The 17,323-nt window shown below is 43.8% G+C and overlaps 1 protein-coding gene across 5 annotated transcripts in view; it reads left to right on the top strand.

The window, feature by feature from the left end:
* THADA (THADA armadillo repeat containing) overlaps positions 1-17,323 on the top strand; it is a 443,253-nt gene that overhangs the window by 304,580 nt on the left and 121,350 nt on the right. For all 5 annotated transcript variants that reach the window (XM_021001257.2, XM_021001256.2, XM_021001255.2 and 2 more), the window contains one exon: positions 10,836-10,951. In XM_021001257.2, the coding sequence (XP_020856916.1) occupies positions 10,836-10,951 (116 nt within the window). The remainder of the gene's footprint in view (positions 1-10,835; positions 10,952-17,323) is intronic.

The raw sequence follows: 17,323 nt of genomic DNA, 5'->3' as shown, positions 1-17,323 counted from the left end.
CAAAGTGCTTTGTAAACCTTAAAGTCCTGTCTGAGTACTAGCTCTTATTATTATTTCTCCATACTGGGTCAGTAAGTCAGCAAGAGTGTGTTCAGCATTTACCGGGCGCCAGGTCCTATGGTAAGCACTGGTGAGTCAAAGAACGAAAGGCAGAAACAGCTCCTGCCTTAGAGGAGTGTCCATTCCAACTGGGGGGACAACATGTGAAGAATAATTAAGTACAAAGGAGAGATGAAGTGCAGAATAAATGGAAGGAAATCTCAAAGAGGAAGGCACTGGCCACTGGCAGGACGAAGAACATTCTTCAAAAGGTGAGATTTGAGCTGGCTGGAAGGAAGCTAAGAGGCAGAGCCTTCCAGGCCTGGGGGACAGCCAGCACAGAGACACAGAGAGAGACAAATGGCATGCCATGTTCACGTAAGCCAGTGTAGCCTGAACACGTGGGACGTTGAGAGGAGGAAAGTGTAAGAGGACCTGAAGGAGAAAGAGGACAAGTTATGAAGAGCTTTCAGGGGCAGACGGGATCCTGGGGATAATAGAAAGCCACATGTGGTGCATTTGCCTTGGGGGGTGAGAGGAGCTGTACTGGGGAGGGCAACCTGGTCAGACCTACTCTCTAGAAAAATTGTTTTGTCAGCTGAGTAGAAGGTGGACTCAGATGGAAGGGGTGACCTTGGACAAATGATGTAACGTCTTTGGGCTTCAGTTCTCTCATCTCTTAAAAAATGACATCTAATTTAATTCAGTAAGCAATTATTGGGTACCCACTGTGTGCCCAGAGCAGTTAGGTAGCATAGTCAATAGATTGTTGAGCCTGGAGTCAGGAAGACTTATCTTCCTGAGTTCAAATCAGGCCTCAGGTACTTACTAGCTGTGTGACCCTGGCCAAGTCACTTCACCCTGTTTTCCTCAGTTCCTCTCTTGTAAATGAACTGGAAAAGGAACTGGCAAACCACTCCAGTATTCTTGCCAAGGAAACCCCAAATGGGGTCATGAAGTCGGACACAACTGAAAGGCGACCAAACAGCAACAACAAAAACTGTGTGCCAAGCACTGTGCTGGGCACCGGGCAGACAAAGGTGGGAATGAAACAGTCGCTCCCTGTGAAGAGCCTGCACTGCACCGGGAGACAGCTGTTCACAGAGAAATGAACATGAAGTGGCTGCAGAAGACTGCTTTGTGAAGACACAGTCATGTGGCTGTCAGAGATGCCAGGAGCCTCTGGGAGGGCAAGGACGTGCCTCGTGAAGAGCCTGCACTGCACCAGGAGACAGCTGTCTATAGAGAAATGAACATGAAGTGGGTGCAGAAGACTGCTTTGTGAAGACACAGTCGTGTAGCTGTCAGAGATGCCAGGAGCCTCTGGGAGGGCAAGGACGTGACTCGTGAAGGCGCTGGCCCTTGAGCTCAACTTTGAAGAAATCAGCGGGTTCTTGCAGTCAGGGGCTAGGAGGGATGGGGGGCAGCCTGTGTGTGGAAGGGAGGCAGCGTCAATGCCCAGGGAGCACAGGAGCTCCACTTTGGCTGGAGCATCCAGCTAGTGAAAGAGAGCGATGGGCATTGGGGCCAGAGAGGCAGGCTGCAGCCAGGTTATGATGGACTTTAAAAGCCACCTGCAAGAACTTTTATCTTATCTTTTTGAGCAGAGGGGTGACATGAGTAGACCTTTGCTTTAGGAATATTAATTTGGGAGCTATGTGGACTTTGGGCAGCTAGGTGGTGCAGGGGATAGATCTCTGGGCCCAGAGTCAGGAAGACTCATCTTCCTGAGCTCAAATCTGACCTCAGACACATAGCAGCCGTGTGGCCCTGGGCAGGTCACTTCACCCTGTTCGCCTCAGTTTCCTCATCTGTAAAATGACCCGGAGCAGGAACCAGCAAGGCACTCCAGTATCTCTGCCAAGAAGACCCCAGATGGAGTCATGAGAAGTCAGGCACGACGGAACAACAGCAACAGCATGTGGAGTTCGGGTTGGGGGGAGAGAGGCTGGACACAGTGACATCAGTTATCATTGCAGTATCTGAATATTGCAATATTCAGACAAGAAGTGACGAAAGACTGGCCCAGAGCAGTCATGGCATAAGCAGAGAGAAGGGGACAGATATAAGAGATGTTGAGGTGGAACGAACATGGCTTGGTACCTGATTTTATATGGGAGGGGGTGGGGCAGTGTCGATGCACAGGGAGCGAGCAAAGAATGAAAAGCTGAGGATGACTCCTGGGTTGTGCACCTGGGTGATGGGAAGAATGGCGGCTACTTCAGCAGAAAAGGAAGAATTAGGAGGAGCAGGACTTTTGGGAGAAAGATGATGAGCTCTGTTTTAGACATGTTGAGTCGGAGATACCGATGGTCTATCCAAGTAGAGATGTGAGCAGGCAGGTGGGCAATGTGGACCTGGAGAGTTCCTGCAGAAGTCCAGGGGAGAGGTGATGAGGCCCAGAATAAGAGCGATGGCCATGCGAGAGGAAGGGAGATGATGACAAGTGGAGGAGATGAAGTGAGCGGGGGAGCCTCAAGACCTGGCAGCTCAGTGCTCTTCACATGTGTGCCTTCTCCTTCAGTTATTATGAGCCTTCTAAAATCAGGAATGTGGCCCTTGGGTCTTTTTCGTCTTTTCCCTTTCCGTCCAGCATCGTGTCCCCCCCCCCCACCTTTTTTTAATCCACTTTAGTCACATAGAACATGATGTTAACTAATTACAAATTTATCTGATGTTGATGATTATGAAAGGATTTTTCTGGCTGAAAGTTATTTCTTTTTCCCTTCTTCTTCTTCTCCCTCACCTTTACCTTCTCTTCCCTAGTGTAGGCCCTCATCACCTCTCTTGGACTATTCCTGTAACCTCCTAATTGCCCTCCCCTGGCCCAGGTCTCTCCCACTCCAAGCTACCCTCCGTACAGCTGACCATGATTTTCCTAAAGCACAAGTCTGAATGCATTATTCCCCCATTCAATAAACATGTTTCCTCTCGGGTCAAATATAAACTGCTGTTTGTCATTTAAAGCCCTTCCCCACCTGGCCCCAGTCTCCCTTTCCAGCCTTTATTGTATATTGCTGCCCACCCTACCATCTGCACTTTAGTGCATTCTGTGATCCAGCCAAACTGCCCTCCTCAGTGGTCCTCAGAAACAATGCTCCTCCACCTGCCCTTGGACCCTCTTGCCACCATCTGTCTGAAAGCTTTCCTTCTCTCCTTCCCCTCTTAGAATCCTTTGTCCCCTTCAAGACTTAGCCTGAGCTTCGTGCTTTTGCTTGGAGCTTTTTCAGATCTCCACAAATGCTGCTGCCTTCTCTCTGAAATTATCTTCTGTATGTTTGGCATATGCCCATATGTGTGTGTGCTGTCTCCAGTGGAGACAGTGTCAAATGGAGTGTAAGGTTCTTTCACCTTGATCTGTGCGTCCGCAGTCTGTGAAGGTGCCTAACAAATTGCTTGGTTGATTCACGCTCTCCCCTTTGTCCGAGCTCACCTTGCTCACCCCAGCTCACCTTTCCTAACCAGGAAGCACTGCTGTATAATGCAAGGTACCATTGGCCTGGACACCAGGAAAGCTGAGTTCTTATCATAGCTTGCTGTGTGTCCCTTCCCTCTCTCTCTGACTGAGTCTGTTTTCTCTTCTGCCAAAGGAGTTTTTCTTTACTTATTTATTTATTTTTAGGCAGTTGGGGTTAAGTGACTTGCCCAGGGTCACCCAGCTAGTAAGTGTCAAATGTTTGGTCTGAGGCCAGATTTGAACTGAGGTCCTCCTGACTTCAGGGCCAGTGCTCTGTCCACTGCGCCACCTCGCTGCCCCAGATCAAGATTCTTAACCTGGGGTTTGCACCTTGTTTTTAAAAGAGTCTGACTGCTGTTTTGGACTCCTAGGGGTTTTATGCATTTAAAAACATCATTCTGAGAAAGGCGCATAGGCTTCACCAGACTGTCACCCAAGGGGTCTCTGACACCAAAAAGGTAGAAGAGCCCCTAGACCATCAGACGATGTCTGAGTCCCCTTTAGTTCTCTCCCCTTGAACTGCCCACCTCTCCTCCCACCTCAGAATCTCTACCCTGAAGTCTCATGTCTTCTAGGAAGCCTGCCCTGCCTACAGTGAGCTTCCCTTTCTTTGAATGTCTTTAATACTTAATTCGATGCCACTCATTTGGTGCAGTTTGCTCTTTCAAAGTGGTTGTTTTCATACCGCGTACAGCTGTGAGTGGGTAGTTTTTCCTCTCTCAGTGTGATATAACGTGGCTAGATTTTGGAGTCAGAGGACCTCGGTCTGCTTTCTAGCTCTTAGCTCGGGTTAAACCACTTTGCCAGTCTAGGTCTCGGTTTCTTCATCTGTAAAATAATGGGGCTGGATTTAATTCCTTCCAGAAGGCTTGAAATCTGTGACTTTTTGATTCTGTTTGTGCATGCATGTTGTGTGATCTCAAACAGTCTAAAAGCTCCTTGAGGAGAAAGACTCTGTCTTATCTTTTTTTTTTTTGCCCCACTCCGTACTCTGACGGTCTATCGTAGTTTGTTGCTAATTCGTGAAAGTCTTGTTCTACTCTTTGTGACCCCACTTGAGGTTTTCTTGGCAAAAATACTGCAAATGGTTGGCCATTTTCATCTCCAGCTCATTTTACAGATGAGAAAACTGAGGCAAACAGGGTGAAGTGATTTACCCAGAGTCACACAACTAATAAGTGGCTGAAGCTGGATTGGAAGTCATAAAGATGAATCTTCCTGATTCCAAGCCCCGTGCTCTGTCCGCTGTGCCACCTAACTGCCCTGCCTTACACTTATTAGGTGCTTCCTAGTAGATGTTTATTGATTGATGGATTGATAAATGCTTTAGTAAGCACATATTTCTATGTCACGCAATGCATGGACCTTGTCGCCTTCCTGGAGTCTATATGAAATATGAAGAGGAGGACCATGACATCTGGAAGGTGATATCATGACTTGCCGAGTGCATTGGATTCAAGTGAGGGAGTGCTGTGCAAAGTCACCAGCCTCACTCTCTCCTCTGGAACCATCTGGGTCCAGTGGCCAGATATGGATCAGGACAACTGGAGACAGCCCCAGATGCAGTGGGAGACCTTGGCCCTTTTAAGCTAAGGTCTTTAACAAGTCTCATTATGGAAATGCAAAAAATGACACACCAAAAAATGAAAACGATGTGTAACAACATTACAAAGATCAAATGGGACTCAAATGAAGAGATAGGAGAAGATGCCCCAACCAAGGACAAACATGAAATATAAACAATTAATCATTCAAAAAATAGTTACTGACAAACAGGTATTAAGGCCAATAAACAATAATAACCTCAATGAAGATTCCTCATGCTTCAGAAACAGTGAGCTAATTTTTCTTAGAGTAATTAAAACTCACATCAGGAGTTGTGTTTGGGAATATTCTTATATGTTATTGTTTTCATTTGGAATACAAAAGTACTCACCAGCAACTTACAAGTCAATGATTATGCTTTTTAAAATGTTTTTACACTTTTAAAATGAGGGATTGCCTATTTTTCTCTCCTTCATCTCTCTCCTTCTAATCTTCTACACTTTTCTTTTCTCCTCCTCCCTCTTCCTTCTTTCTTTCCCGTTTTCATCACTTATAATTTGACTTTTGTCTTTGTATCCCCAGCGTCTAACATGGTGCCTGGCACCTAGTAGGCATTTAATAAATGCTTACTGTTGATTACTTGGTCACTTTTTTTTTTCTGCCCCTCTATTTCTTTCTTCACTTCCCTCCTCCCTCTAGGTGCCACTATGTCTTTCTCCTTCTCTTCCCACCTTCAATTTTTTTTCATTTCCCTGAGTTTGTCCTAAATGTACTAATGTTTTCCTTTGGTCAAATGTAAATGGATCATTCCACTAACCTATCAAGTGACCCAAGATTACAATTACTGTAGGAGTTTGTGTCCAAGGCGACAGAATTGATGGACCGGTAGACTGACTTTCATAAGCCAGTAGGGATCAACCGAGCATTACAAAAACAAGTTTGTTTTTGCCAACTTAGGTGAGCAAATATAGGACTAAGTTTAAAAATCCACCAGTTGGGTAGTGTTTCTTCTAAACATGTGGCATGTGGAGATTTTGTAGCTTTCTTCACTAGGAGATTCCAAAGTCATGTAACTTGCTGATGTCTGCCGATTAATAGCCATCTTGTGATAACATGAAGGGCCCTTGATGGCTGGTTTTTTGCAGCTGCTTAGAGGTCTACTGAAGCCTGATTACTTTGCCAGCTCCCTCAGAATAGTGAGGATTTGGGCGAAGGACAGCTTCTCACTCTAGCAACCACCAAACATTGTAACAAACATCTCAGCCAGACCCATTTCTCTAGACTGGAAGATGAGTGGTTTGGGTCTCTGCTGGAATTATGACGAGGTGGGGACGCTTGATGTCGTCTCTGAAATGACAGGTCCGTTATTAGAGAAATCATGTTCATTCTCCATGTTGGAGCTTGGGGTTAGTGCTTCCACACTATTGCTTCTGTTTGGGAAACAGAAATTGGCTGTAACTTATATAAATGAATCATGGTTTAACTTGCTTCTGTAAACAATGAGCTACTCAGATGTTTATCAGTGATCCCAAATAGACTCTGCCCTCTGGAAGAGCCATTTCCATTTAACCAGCTCTCCATCCCTTCAGAGCTGATTACTCCCAAGGGCTTCTGAGGCTCCTGGCTTCCCACCTTTCCCTTTCCTGCTCCCACCTTTTGGCCTTAACTATTTTATTGTTGTTGTTGCTGCTGCTGTTTTAAAATTTCATCTTAGTGACCCCTCTTTATTGGTTTTTAACATGAATTTTCCTGATGCCTTTTTTCATGTTGCATTTATTTATGGATTCAGCTCCACGCTCCCACTGCTGTGTTCATTAACTCCTCACTGAGAAAGGGAAGCTGAAGTAGTAACTGGTGTTTGGCAAGTAAGCTTATCCGCAATCCTAGTGTTATATAGAACAATGAGACTGAGACAGTGGATTCTTTTCCCCTGGAAGGTGTCTTGTTTATCTGTGATCCCTACACGCTCCTCCTCTGCCAGCCCACTCCCACACATTTCAGCATGGGTGATGAATCGTGGTGTTCATAAAGAAGGGAATGATATCTGTAATTCTAAAACATGAAAACTGTGAGATATCTGAGGCATATACGGAATTGATATACGTATGTAAGACCAAGAACTAGTCCCCAGCAGCCAGTTGGTGAATTCCGTTCAGTTCCCTTCTGTTAACACTTATTGAACATACACTTTGCTAAGCTTTGAAAGAGACAGCTTAAAATTCTACCTCAGCCCCTGCAAACTGGCAGTGACAAAGTCCTTGAATAGTCACCATTTGAGGGAAGACAGGAGCACAGACATACCGATGATTGAACTGCGAGTTGGTCCAGCCATTCTGGATTTTTGTTTGGAATCCTGGGGGCGGGAAACCTGACTAAACTCACCCTAACGATTGACTCAGCAGTCCCATTTCTGTGCACATACCTTAAAGAGGCCAAAGACAGAAACAAAGGCCCAATATATACAGCAGAACTACCTTGGCAGCACTTTTGGAGGTCTAAAAAAAAACTAGAAGCAGAAGCCTATTAATTGAAGAATGGCTAAATAAATGGTTCTGTACAAATACAAAAGAATGCTCACGTAGCAAAACATTATGACTATGAGGGATTCTGTGCAATGTAGAAAGACCTATATAAAGTGATACAGGCGATCTAAAAAGTTAGGTCAGTAAAAGGAAGTTGAATTGTAAGGAAGTGAAAAGCCAATGAGGGTCCTAGAGAATAGGTCACAGAGACTCCTCCCTCCTCTTGACAGAGAGGTGGGGGACTGCTGGGCTGGAGGATTGTGTGCATTGTCAGATTCAGTCACTGTATAGGGTGTTTTTTGCTTACTTCTTTTTCATTTAAAAGTGCAGTTTTGAGGGGGAGGGAGGAGGTGGTATTTCCAGAAATGATTAAAGGCACGAATAAAGCTTACTCTAAGAAAACTGTTAAGGGATGTTAGAAATCGCCACCCTCTTACAAGATAGAGGAAGAGACTGAAGGCCCAGAGAGGTTCGGGAACATAACCCATGCCCCTCCCCAATGCTGTTGTCAGACCTAAAACTAGCACTTAGGTTTCCCCGATTTCCATTCGGTGTTCTTTCTACTGTTGATTGGCGTAATATGTGTTATTTACTGTATGCCAAGCAATATGCTCAGTGCTAGGGATAAAGAGGCAAAAATGCATTGGTCCCACTCAGTCAGTCAGTCAATAAACACTTATTAAGAAGCTTCTCAGTGCAGGGCCCTTTGATAGTCCCTGCTCTCAAAGAGTTCACATCACAAGGTAAGGTGGCGTGGAAAGGAGTACAGGCAGATGTACCAGATACAACACGTGCACAAGTAGGTAAATACATAAAGGACTGTTTGAGACAGGAGGAAGTACTGGCAGCTGTGGCATCTGAACTGGGCCTCTGAGGAAGATAAGGAATCTTAATAAATGCTTATTGAATGACTGACTGACTGACTGACATGGTGATGGGGGAAATTCCTTGCTTAGAGGATGGATAGGGATGGGACCTGTGATTTCTTTGATATGAGGAACTCCCAGGTGAGGAAATGCCCTCTACCGATGCAGGTTTTACCGTCTTAGAGAGACCCAGGAAACTTAAAAGTGTAAGCTTGCCCAGGGTTACACAGCCTACAGGTGATGCTTGGACCAGGTCCTCTTTGACTGGCTCACTGTCCACCATGCCGTGCTGCCCCAGGTGCTTAGGGCATGGTTGATATGAAGTCATAGGGGTTGAGAGATGGAACACTGAGTTTGGGGGATAACTGTTATGCCAAGTTTACTGGAACACAGATGGTTGGAGCCAAATTGCAGAGTAGTCTAAGGACCAGGTTGAGAAATTTGTGTTTTATCCTTGAGTCAGTAGGAAGCCACTAAAATTTTTTAGCAAGGAAGTGACATGGCTAGACCAGTACTTTAGGAGAATTATTTTGGTCTCTGTGGAAAATGATTTGTAGAGAAGAGAAACTAGAATTAGGGAGACCAATTAGGAGACTGTTAGGTGAGAGGAAATAAAGCCTTGACCCAGGTTTCTAGCCATATGAATGGAAGAGAGAAGGGGATGAATGCAAGTGATGTTCTGTGTTATTGAAGAAAAATCAGCAAAACTTAGCAACTGATGAAAGTTGGGGAATGAAAGAGAGGAGAGAGTCAATGTTGGCTACAAGTCTTTAAACCAAGGTAACTAGGGGAATGGTAGGTAGTGTCCTGAACAGAAGTAGGGAAATTAGGAGAAGGGGAAAGATCCTTTTGGGACATCCTGCGTTTGTAGTGCCCATGGGACATTTAGATGCAAATCTCCAGCAGGCTCATGGCCAGGTAAGATGAATTAAGGAGAGAAATTAGGACTGGGGAGAAAGTAGAAAGTGAGAAGAAAAGGCCCAAGCCAGACCCTGGAGGGGCCTTCATACTTCAGGGGATTGAGAAGAAAATGGCAGGTGGCAAGCTGACTATGGGAAGACCAGAAGAAAATGGCACCCCAGAAGTGGAAGTAGAATAGGGATACAAGAAGAGAGTGTGGTTCGGTGGGTTAAAGAGGTTGATATCTGAGGAAATGCCCCTGGATTTAGCAGTGAAGTGAATGATGAGGACTTTTGAGCTCTCAAACTTCTGTCAAGTGGTGGGAAGTCTCCTGATTGAAATAAGTTGAAAAGTGGGTAAATGGGTGGTGAAGAAGTGGGAGCTTCAGGAGAACATTGCTCTTTCTAGGATCTTAGCAGTGAAAGAGAGCAGAGAGAGAGGACCTGAGGAGACGGCAGAATCAAGGGAAGGTTAGGTGTAAGCATGGGCAGGGCTTAGGCATCTTTGTAAGTGGCACCGAAGCAGCTGATGGGAAGGAGGAGATTAAAGAGGAGCGAGAGTGAGGGTAAGATACTCACCAGGAACAAGCTCCCAGGAGACAGGGTGGGGTGATGAGGAGACGGGGCAAAAGAGGAGAGCATCACCACACACACAAGTAGACCTGTATAGACGTGTACTTCTTATTTTTACAGCACAGGGAATTTCTCACCTTAATTTTGGCATTGTATATATACAGAATCCTGTTCACAGATATGTTAAATATTTTTGGATGGTTGTGACAGAGGAAGGAACAAGAAAGTAGCACAAATCAGATGAGGTCCACTCCTAATTTATCCAGGAGGCCCCCATGGCTTTCCCTGTAATCCTGTAGCAAATGTGGCCAAGGGTTCATTATCCTTGTCTCTGTCTTGTGGATGAAAGTTAGGGAGAGCAAAGTTAAATGATTTGTGAAGGTCGTGGCCTAAGGTCAAGAGAAGTAGGGGTTTTTCGCTCGTTGGCTCAAAACTGAGCAAAGCTGTTCTTCTAACCAAGTCTGGTCTGAAGAACCTAGACCCGCCAGCCTGTTTAGACTAACGGGATGATTTGTTTTCCTAAAGTATTGAGACTTTGGCTTTTAAAAGGCACATTTTACTTTTATAAGAGACTGTTGACATCAAGAATGATGTTTAAATTTGTTATTGAAATCAATTGTAGGTTGCTTTCACCTAATAGAATGTGATATCAAATGATCATCACAGTGATGAAGTAATTGCCTTTTTTGGAATCAGGAAAAGGCACCCAGGGGACAGAAACCAATTAAGGATGAAAGTTTCTTATGGCTACTGCATTCTCCAAAACCAACAAGCTTCTTCTGTGCAAGGAGACTAAAGGAGCATTCTGCAGGGGGCTGTTTTCTTTGAGAGGAGCTATTTTGAGGAAAGGTGAAAGTGAGGAACTGAGCATTTAGGAAACCATATTTTCACAGCAGGCTTTCATGTTTTTTCTTTCTCTGTTTCTTTGATTTAGGTTTTCCATTTGTTACAGTCCTACTCAGACTCCAAACACAGAGCGAATTCAGACTTTCAGCAGGAGTTGACTGACGTCACTGTTTGTATCAAAGCCAAACTCTGGCTGGCCAAAAGGTATGTGTAAATCCCTGCCTGCCCAAGGAGTTATCAGAGTTAGGTGTACATTGGAGGATTCCAGTGTTATAGTTGGGAGGAATTTTAAAACCATTGGTGGAAGTTTTACAAATACAGGTTGAATGTTTATCCTCTTATTAAATGAGGTAATATTTGTAAAGCACTTAGCATAGTGCCTGGCACGTAGTAGGTGCTTAATAAATGCTTATTCCTTTACCACTTCTCCTCCATTTAAAACTTGGGGTTGTGATAATAAAAACCATTACCTTGAGCTTTTGGATGATGAGAGAGGAGTGTAAAACGGTTTTCTATCGATCACTCAGCCAACATCTATTACAGTGGCACCTATGTGCCTAGCCCTGTATTAGGTAGTATAAGTCAATTAATCGACAAGGATTTATTAAGCCCCTGCTGTTTGACTGGTGCTGCCTTAGGAACTGAAAATACAGAGAGACAGAAGTGCAATAGTCCCAGCCCTCAAGAAGTTTATACTTCATGGGATAGGAGAATGGAAGACAGCGTGTGCATATATGGATATATGCAAGATAAATATGAAATACTTGGTGGGAGGAAGAAATGTTCGAGGAGGAAATGGGGGATCAGGAAAGCATAAAAAGAAGAGAAGAACTTTCTTGTCCTCAGTATTTTCCTCATGTGTAAAACGAGGGAATAGAAGATCTCTTATGCTCAAGATCCTCTGATCCTCTGTGGTGCCTTATCTTGGGGGACTTACCTCTAGGGAGATAAGTATGATATATGAAGCAAGCATAGAACAATGCAAACCTGTAAATGCTAATCCTTATGTAATGTAAGTCTGAAAGAGGTAAGGGGAGAGGTCACCAAAGGCTGAAACTGTCAGGGGAGTCTTGGAGAAGAAAATGTGTCCTGGGTTGACTTTGAAATACTGGTTAGTTTTGGCTAGGTGGAGAAAAAGGAGGGCATCCCATAGAAGAAGGAATAAATAAATCCTGCTTTGAACCTCTCCTCTCCTCTCTTTTCCTTTTCTCTTCTTTCTTCTCCTTTCCTCTCCTTCTCCCCTTGTTGATTGACTCTAGAACCTAGAACATTTCCTGTGTAAAAAGAGAAGCAAAAATAAGTAAAAGCAAAATAAGAAGCAAAAATAAAATTATTTTTGATGCAGTAGAATCTCACTACAGGAATGTTGCAAAACATAGATTCCAGATATCATCCCTGGAAAATAATCTAGTCCCCTTTTGTTTTATGAGATGGAGAAACTGAGAGAGAGGAAATGGCTTGCCCAGATTGCAACCAGAGTCTATATAAATGCATACATAATATACATACATACATACATACATACATACATACATACATAACATACATACATACATATTGCCTGCTGATCATGGCAGGTCTCACAGATCCATTACAAAGAATAGCCAAAGAATTTTATTAGGGAAATTGTGCTTTTCCATATTTTGACAGCACCAGGGCAGGAAGAGGGAGAGCTTACAATTGAATTGAACTGTGAGATGGATCCAGAAAAGGACTAAGAGAGGGTCATGAAGGGTTCAGAGCAAAACACTGGTAGAAAGGTTGAAAAAATGGCCCCAGGCTATCAGGCTTCTTCTGGTGCTGTTTCTAGGTCTCTTCTCCTGGTTCCCTTAACCTTCCCTGAATCCAGCTGCTTCCGTAATAAAGCTTAAGTTTGAATTATCAGATGTTATCACAGAAATAAGAATCAGGAACATTAGTCTTATGGACAAGCCCAGCTAGCACAATTAGTAAAATTCCATGCTCTGGACTGCTGCTAAATGATCGTGCTCCCCACCCCTGTGTGATTGTTTGACACAGTTGCTGGATCACCTAAATCTGATTAAGTGAAGTCAAGCTGTTTGCCCAGAGCCACACAGCAAGTCTTCATTAAATGCAGATTTCAAGAAAACAAGTCAGAATTTCTTAGATCATGAAACCATATGCCTGTGCTTTTATTCGTCAAATATCCATGTATCTATGATAAAAATGTATTTTTCACAAGTCATTAAACAGCAATTAGAACATGGTCAGATATTGGAGCTCAGCATCTCCATAATGTCATGAAGGAAGGGGGATGCCCCCATCCATCTATTATGGTCCCATACAGTTTTTGAATCTTCCTTTCTCCTTCCTTAAGGTGGCATATGACACCAGAATTTCCAGAGGAAGGTGCTGGTGACACTACTCAGGCTTCTGTGTAAGCCCAAATGCCAGCTTTGTCATTGGTAAAACAGCATTACAGCAAAGTCCTTGTGCAAGTCCTGATACTCACCTGAGATTAAGATCAAGTGGGTATAATTTATATAGGTTCTAAGCTGGATCTAACCACAGATTTTTCATCATTTATTCCTCTGATTCTGATGTAAGTTCTGGGTGAGCCTCAGAGCAACCTGATCCTGAGCTCCCAACCCATGAAGAAACTTGGGAATCCCTCCAAGTACCCATACCCATGCCCATGCCAAGTACTGAAGTACCCATTACCCAAGTCTAAGTTGCATCTTCTCTCTGGCTGGTGAATTAATTCCAATTCCTTTATCTTTCTTAGAGCTCCTTTTCTGTTTTGACAACTCTCCTCTCTCTCTCTCTCTCTCTCTCTCTCTCTCTCTCTCTCTCTCTCTCTCTCTCTCTCTCTCTCTCTCTCTCTTTCTATCCTCTCTTTTATCTTCTCTCTCTCTTTCTCTCTCTCTCTCTCTCTCTCTCTCTCTCTCTCTCTCTCTCTCTCTCTCTCCTCTCTCTCCTCTTTTTCCTCTCTCTCTTTCCTCCTCTCTCTCTTTCCTCCTCTCTCTTTCTCTCTCTTATCTCTGTCTGTCTCTGTCTCCCTCTCTCTGTCTCCTCTCTCTCTTCTCTCTTTTTCTCTCTCTCTTTCTCTGTCTCTCTCTGTCTTCTCTTTCTTTTTCCTCTTCCTCTCTCTCTTCTCTCTCTCTGTCTCTCTCTCTGTCTCTTCTCTTTTTTCCTTTCTATTTCTTCCTCTCTCTTCTCTCTCTCTCTCTCTCTCTTTCTCCTTCTCTCTCTTCCTCTCTCTTCACTCTCTCTCTCAAATTCAACAAGTATTCATTATTTTTTACAGTACCTGGCACACAGTAGGCACTTAACATATGTTTTTGGAATTGAAACAAAGGCATGAGGCAATCTAGATTCATTTGGTCCTCGCTTCACATCACAAGGAACAAAATTTGCTGACAGATTTCTAGTGTCCCTGTTACCCTGAGGCATATTTCCCAGTTTGTAGATTGTCTTCAGATTTCTTCATCTCAGGTTTCTCCCTGTTCCTACCACTATTAATTAGATGTGCTCATGGAATGTAAACTCATTTTCATATCAGCCTAGGTGAGATATAGTTAGCTTCACATACTTCAGTATGTTCCAAAGCCAGATACCTGCTTTTCAATACTCATGCTGTCTTCCATTAACTTGAATAACCTTACGGTGTCTATATAAGAAATTCCTGGATTGGGTTTAAGTGATAAAACCAAAGCCTGCTAACTGTTACTCCTTACACTCAAAGATGAGGTTGCTAATAGTGTGACTCCCTTCTCCGCCATCCCCCCTCACCAAAGTGATGCTGGGAAGCCTGCCCTGTGGTCTCCTTGTCCACATGAAAATCTCACCCTCCACCAAAGCCGCAATCTGTGCTTGACAAGCCCTCACCAGCATGCATTTCCTGTCACAGACTCTAAAGTTTGGTATAAATGAAATTCAACTGCAGAAAAGTTGGGTTTTTTTTTTTAATGAATAGGGGTCTTATAATTTATACTTGAAAGAAAATGTGAGTGGGATAAATATGCTCCTTTTAAACTGCTCAAGGTTTTTCTGTATGTTTTGAGTATACGTTTTGGAACATCATTAATGCAAAAATGTTAGTTTAAATTTTAACACAGCACGTTTTCTTCCATAATTTATCTGATCATTAGCACCTAGTCTGTGTTAGTTCATTTAGTCCAGTCAGTTTATGTAAAGGAAGACTTAAAGAAAAGGGTGGGAGGAAAGGGAAGGAGAAGTCTTTTTCATTTCTGAAGAAGGTTTTAAAAAAAAAATCCAAAAGTCATTGGCATACAAGTCCATTTCTGAAATGTTGAACCTAAATATAAGGACACGAAAAATTAAGACTTTTGTCTTTTGTTTGTGTTTTGACTTTGCAAGATTAATAGGTATTTATACATGGTGATTAAGCAATAGTCATAGAGTTATAGGGGAATTTTTGATGATGAATGACCAGCTGGCAAAATGTACTGAGTAAATGGTTGTGCTGTTGAGCTTCCAGGCTGCTTTCCCTTCCAAGATGTCCAAGTGCCTTAGGAAAATCAGCTCATTAATCCTTCAGGCCCCTTCTTCTCTCTCTCTCTCTCTCTCTCTCTGTCTCTCTCTGTCTCTCTCTCTCTCTCTCTCTCTCTCTCTCTCTCTCTCTCTCTCTCTCTCTCCCTCCCTCCCCCCAGTTCACCCTTTCCCCCCTGTGTGGAGGAAGCAGCAGCAGCAGGCATTTTACTACCAGGGGAAAATGGGAGAGGAAGGTAAGGGAAACCAGGTGACCTGACCATCCTGAGCCAAAAGGAGCATGGGAGTCTGCGCTCCAGCCAGCAAAAAGGACCCTGCTCTGGGCTCCAGGCCTCAGGTGCAGCCATCATTCCCCTTTGCACTGTCGGCTCAGCTTGTCCCAGTCTTGGAAAAGTCCCTGGCCAGGGGGCAGGATGCTTTTAGTGCTGTTGAGCTGGGCCAAAAGGCTACATTTCCTGTGTTTGACTCTTGGAATTGCTTTTATAGTGGGCTTCACTATTTCAGAAATTATTTTGACTATCCTGGTTCTCCTAAAGTTTGTTTGCTTCTTGGATTGCAATTTAAAAAAAAAAAAGGCCATTCGTTTTGCAGTTTCTTAAAAAAAAACCTTACCAGAGTAAATGGACTCCTAAATGTCTACCTAGACTATATGTTGATATTCTAATAATTTATGAAAGAAAGACATGTTTGGGAAACATTTCAGCCAGCCTTTTGGGAGGGGGGGCGGTTCAGGATAACAGTGCCTCAAAGATCATTTAGATCCAGGGATCCCACTGCCCACAAGGGGTCACCTAGCCACTTCGGGAAGACCTTCAGTTACAGGGCTCTCCTTACTTCCTGAGGCAATCCATTCTAATTTTGAATTAATTAGAAGTTTTTCCTTGTATCAATCATAAATTCATGCCTTTGCCAGTTCCTTCCCTTGCTTCAGTCACATTTCTGCCCTCAGGGGCCAAGGAGGGCAAGCCTAATAACCCCTGTTCCACATGATAATGGTTCAGATACTTGAAGACCCCTAGCATTCCATCAGACAATCAACTAGCATTTATTAAGCACTTGCTGCTTTGTGACAGTCACAGCAAAGAACAGTCCCTGCCCTCAAGGAGCTTGCAGCCTAATGGGAGGGACAGCCTGCAAACAGCTATGTGTGTGTATATATATATATATATGTATTATTATTTTTTTTTTACCAGATAATATCAAACATGACATATACCCAGTAAATTGGGGGAAATCTCAGAGGGAGGCCACTGGCAGTAAGGGAGGGGCAGAGAAAGCCTTCCTGCAGATGGGATGTTAGCTGAGACCTGAAGGAAGCCAGGGAAGCTAGGGGGTGGAAAGGAAAGAGAGTATTTCAGACATGTGGGACAGCCAGGGAAAACAGCCTGTGGAGGCAGGAGATGGAGTGTTGTATATGAGGAACAGCAAAGGAGGCCAGTGTCGCTGGATTTCAGACTACAGGGGAGGAGTGAGGTGTAAGAATACTGCAGAGGGGGGAAAGGGACAGGTTATGAAGGGTTTAAAAACCAGGCAGCATTTTCTGTTTGATCCTGGAGGTGATAGAGAGCGGCTGGAATGTCACACGTGTGTGTGTGTGTGTGTGTGTGTGTGTGTGTGTGGTGGGGAGGGGTGGGGAGTGACGGGGAAGATCAATCTGATAACCAAGTGGAGGATGGACTAGAATAAGATTTTAAGAAGTGGACGTAATGAAGGGATACATTCCAGCTATTGGGGTGGGGGGCAGATGGAGAGTGGGAAGGAGATAGCCTGTGCAAAAGCAGTCATATGGAGTATCACATATGAGGAGCAGTAAAAAGGCAGGTTTGGCTGGGCAATGGAGTGTGGGAAGGATAGTAAGGCACAAAGAGACTGGGAAGGTAGGTTAGGATCAGGTTAAATGCCAAATCAAAGAGTTTCTGTTTGCTCCTAGAGGTTATAGGAAGCTACCGGAGTTTATTGAGTGGGAGAGTTACATGTGACCTTTTATATTTAGGTTGAATATACATTTGGAGTTTATTAGGTTACAGGATATGAGATACTGGTCTAAATAGATTTCTTGCCAAACTGTTTTCTGGTTTTCCCAACGTTCTAGATAAATCAGAA

Source organism: Phascolarctos cinereus, unplaced genomic scaffold (genome assembly GCF_003287225.1).
Source record: "Phascolarctos cinereus isolate Bilbo 61053 unplaced genomic scaffold, phaCin_HiC Scaffold_2;HRSCAF=192, whole genome shotgun sequence".
Classification (NCBI taxonomy): Eukaryota; Metazoa; Chordata; class Mammalia; order Diprotodontia; family Phascolarctidae; genus Phascolarctos; species Phascolarctos cinereus.
The sequence above is the reverse complement of the archived record's forward strand: the minus strand, read 5'-3'. Positions and strand labels throughout refer to the sequence as shown.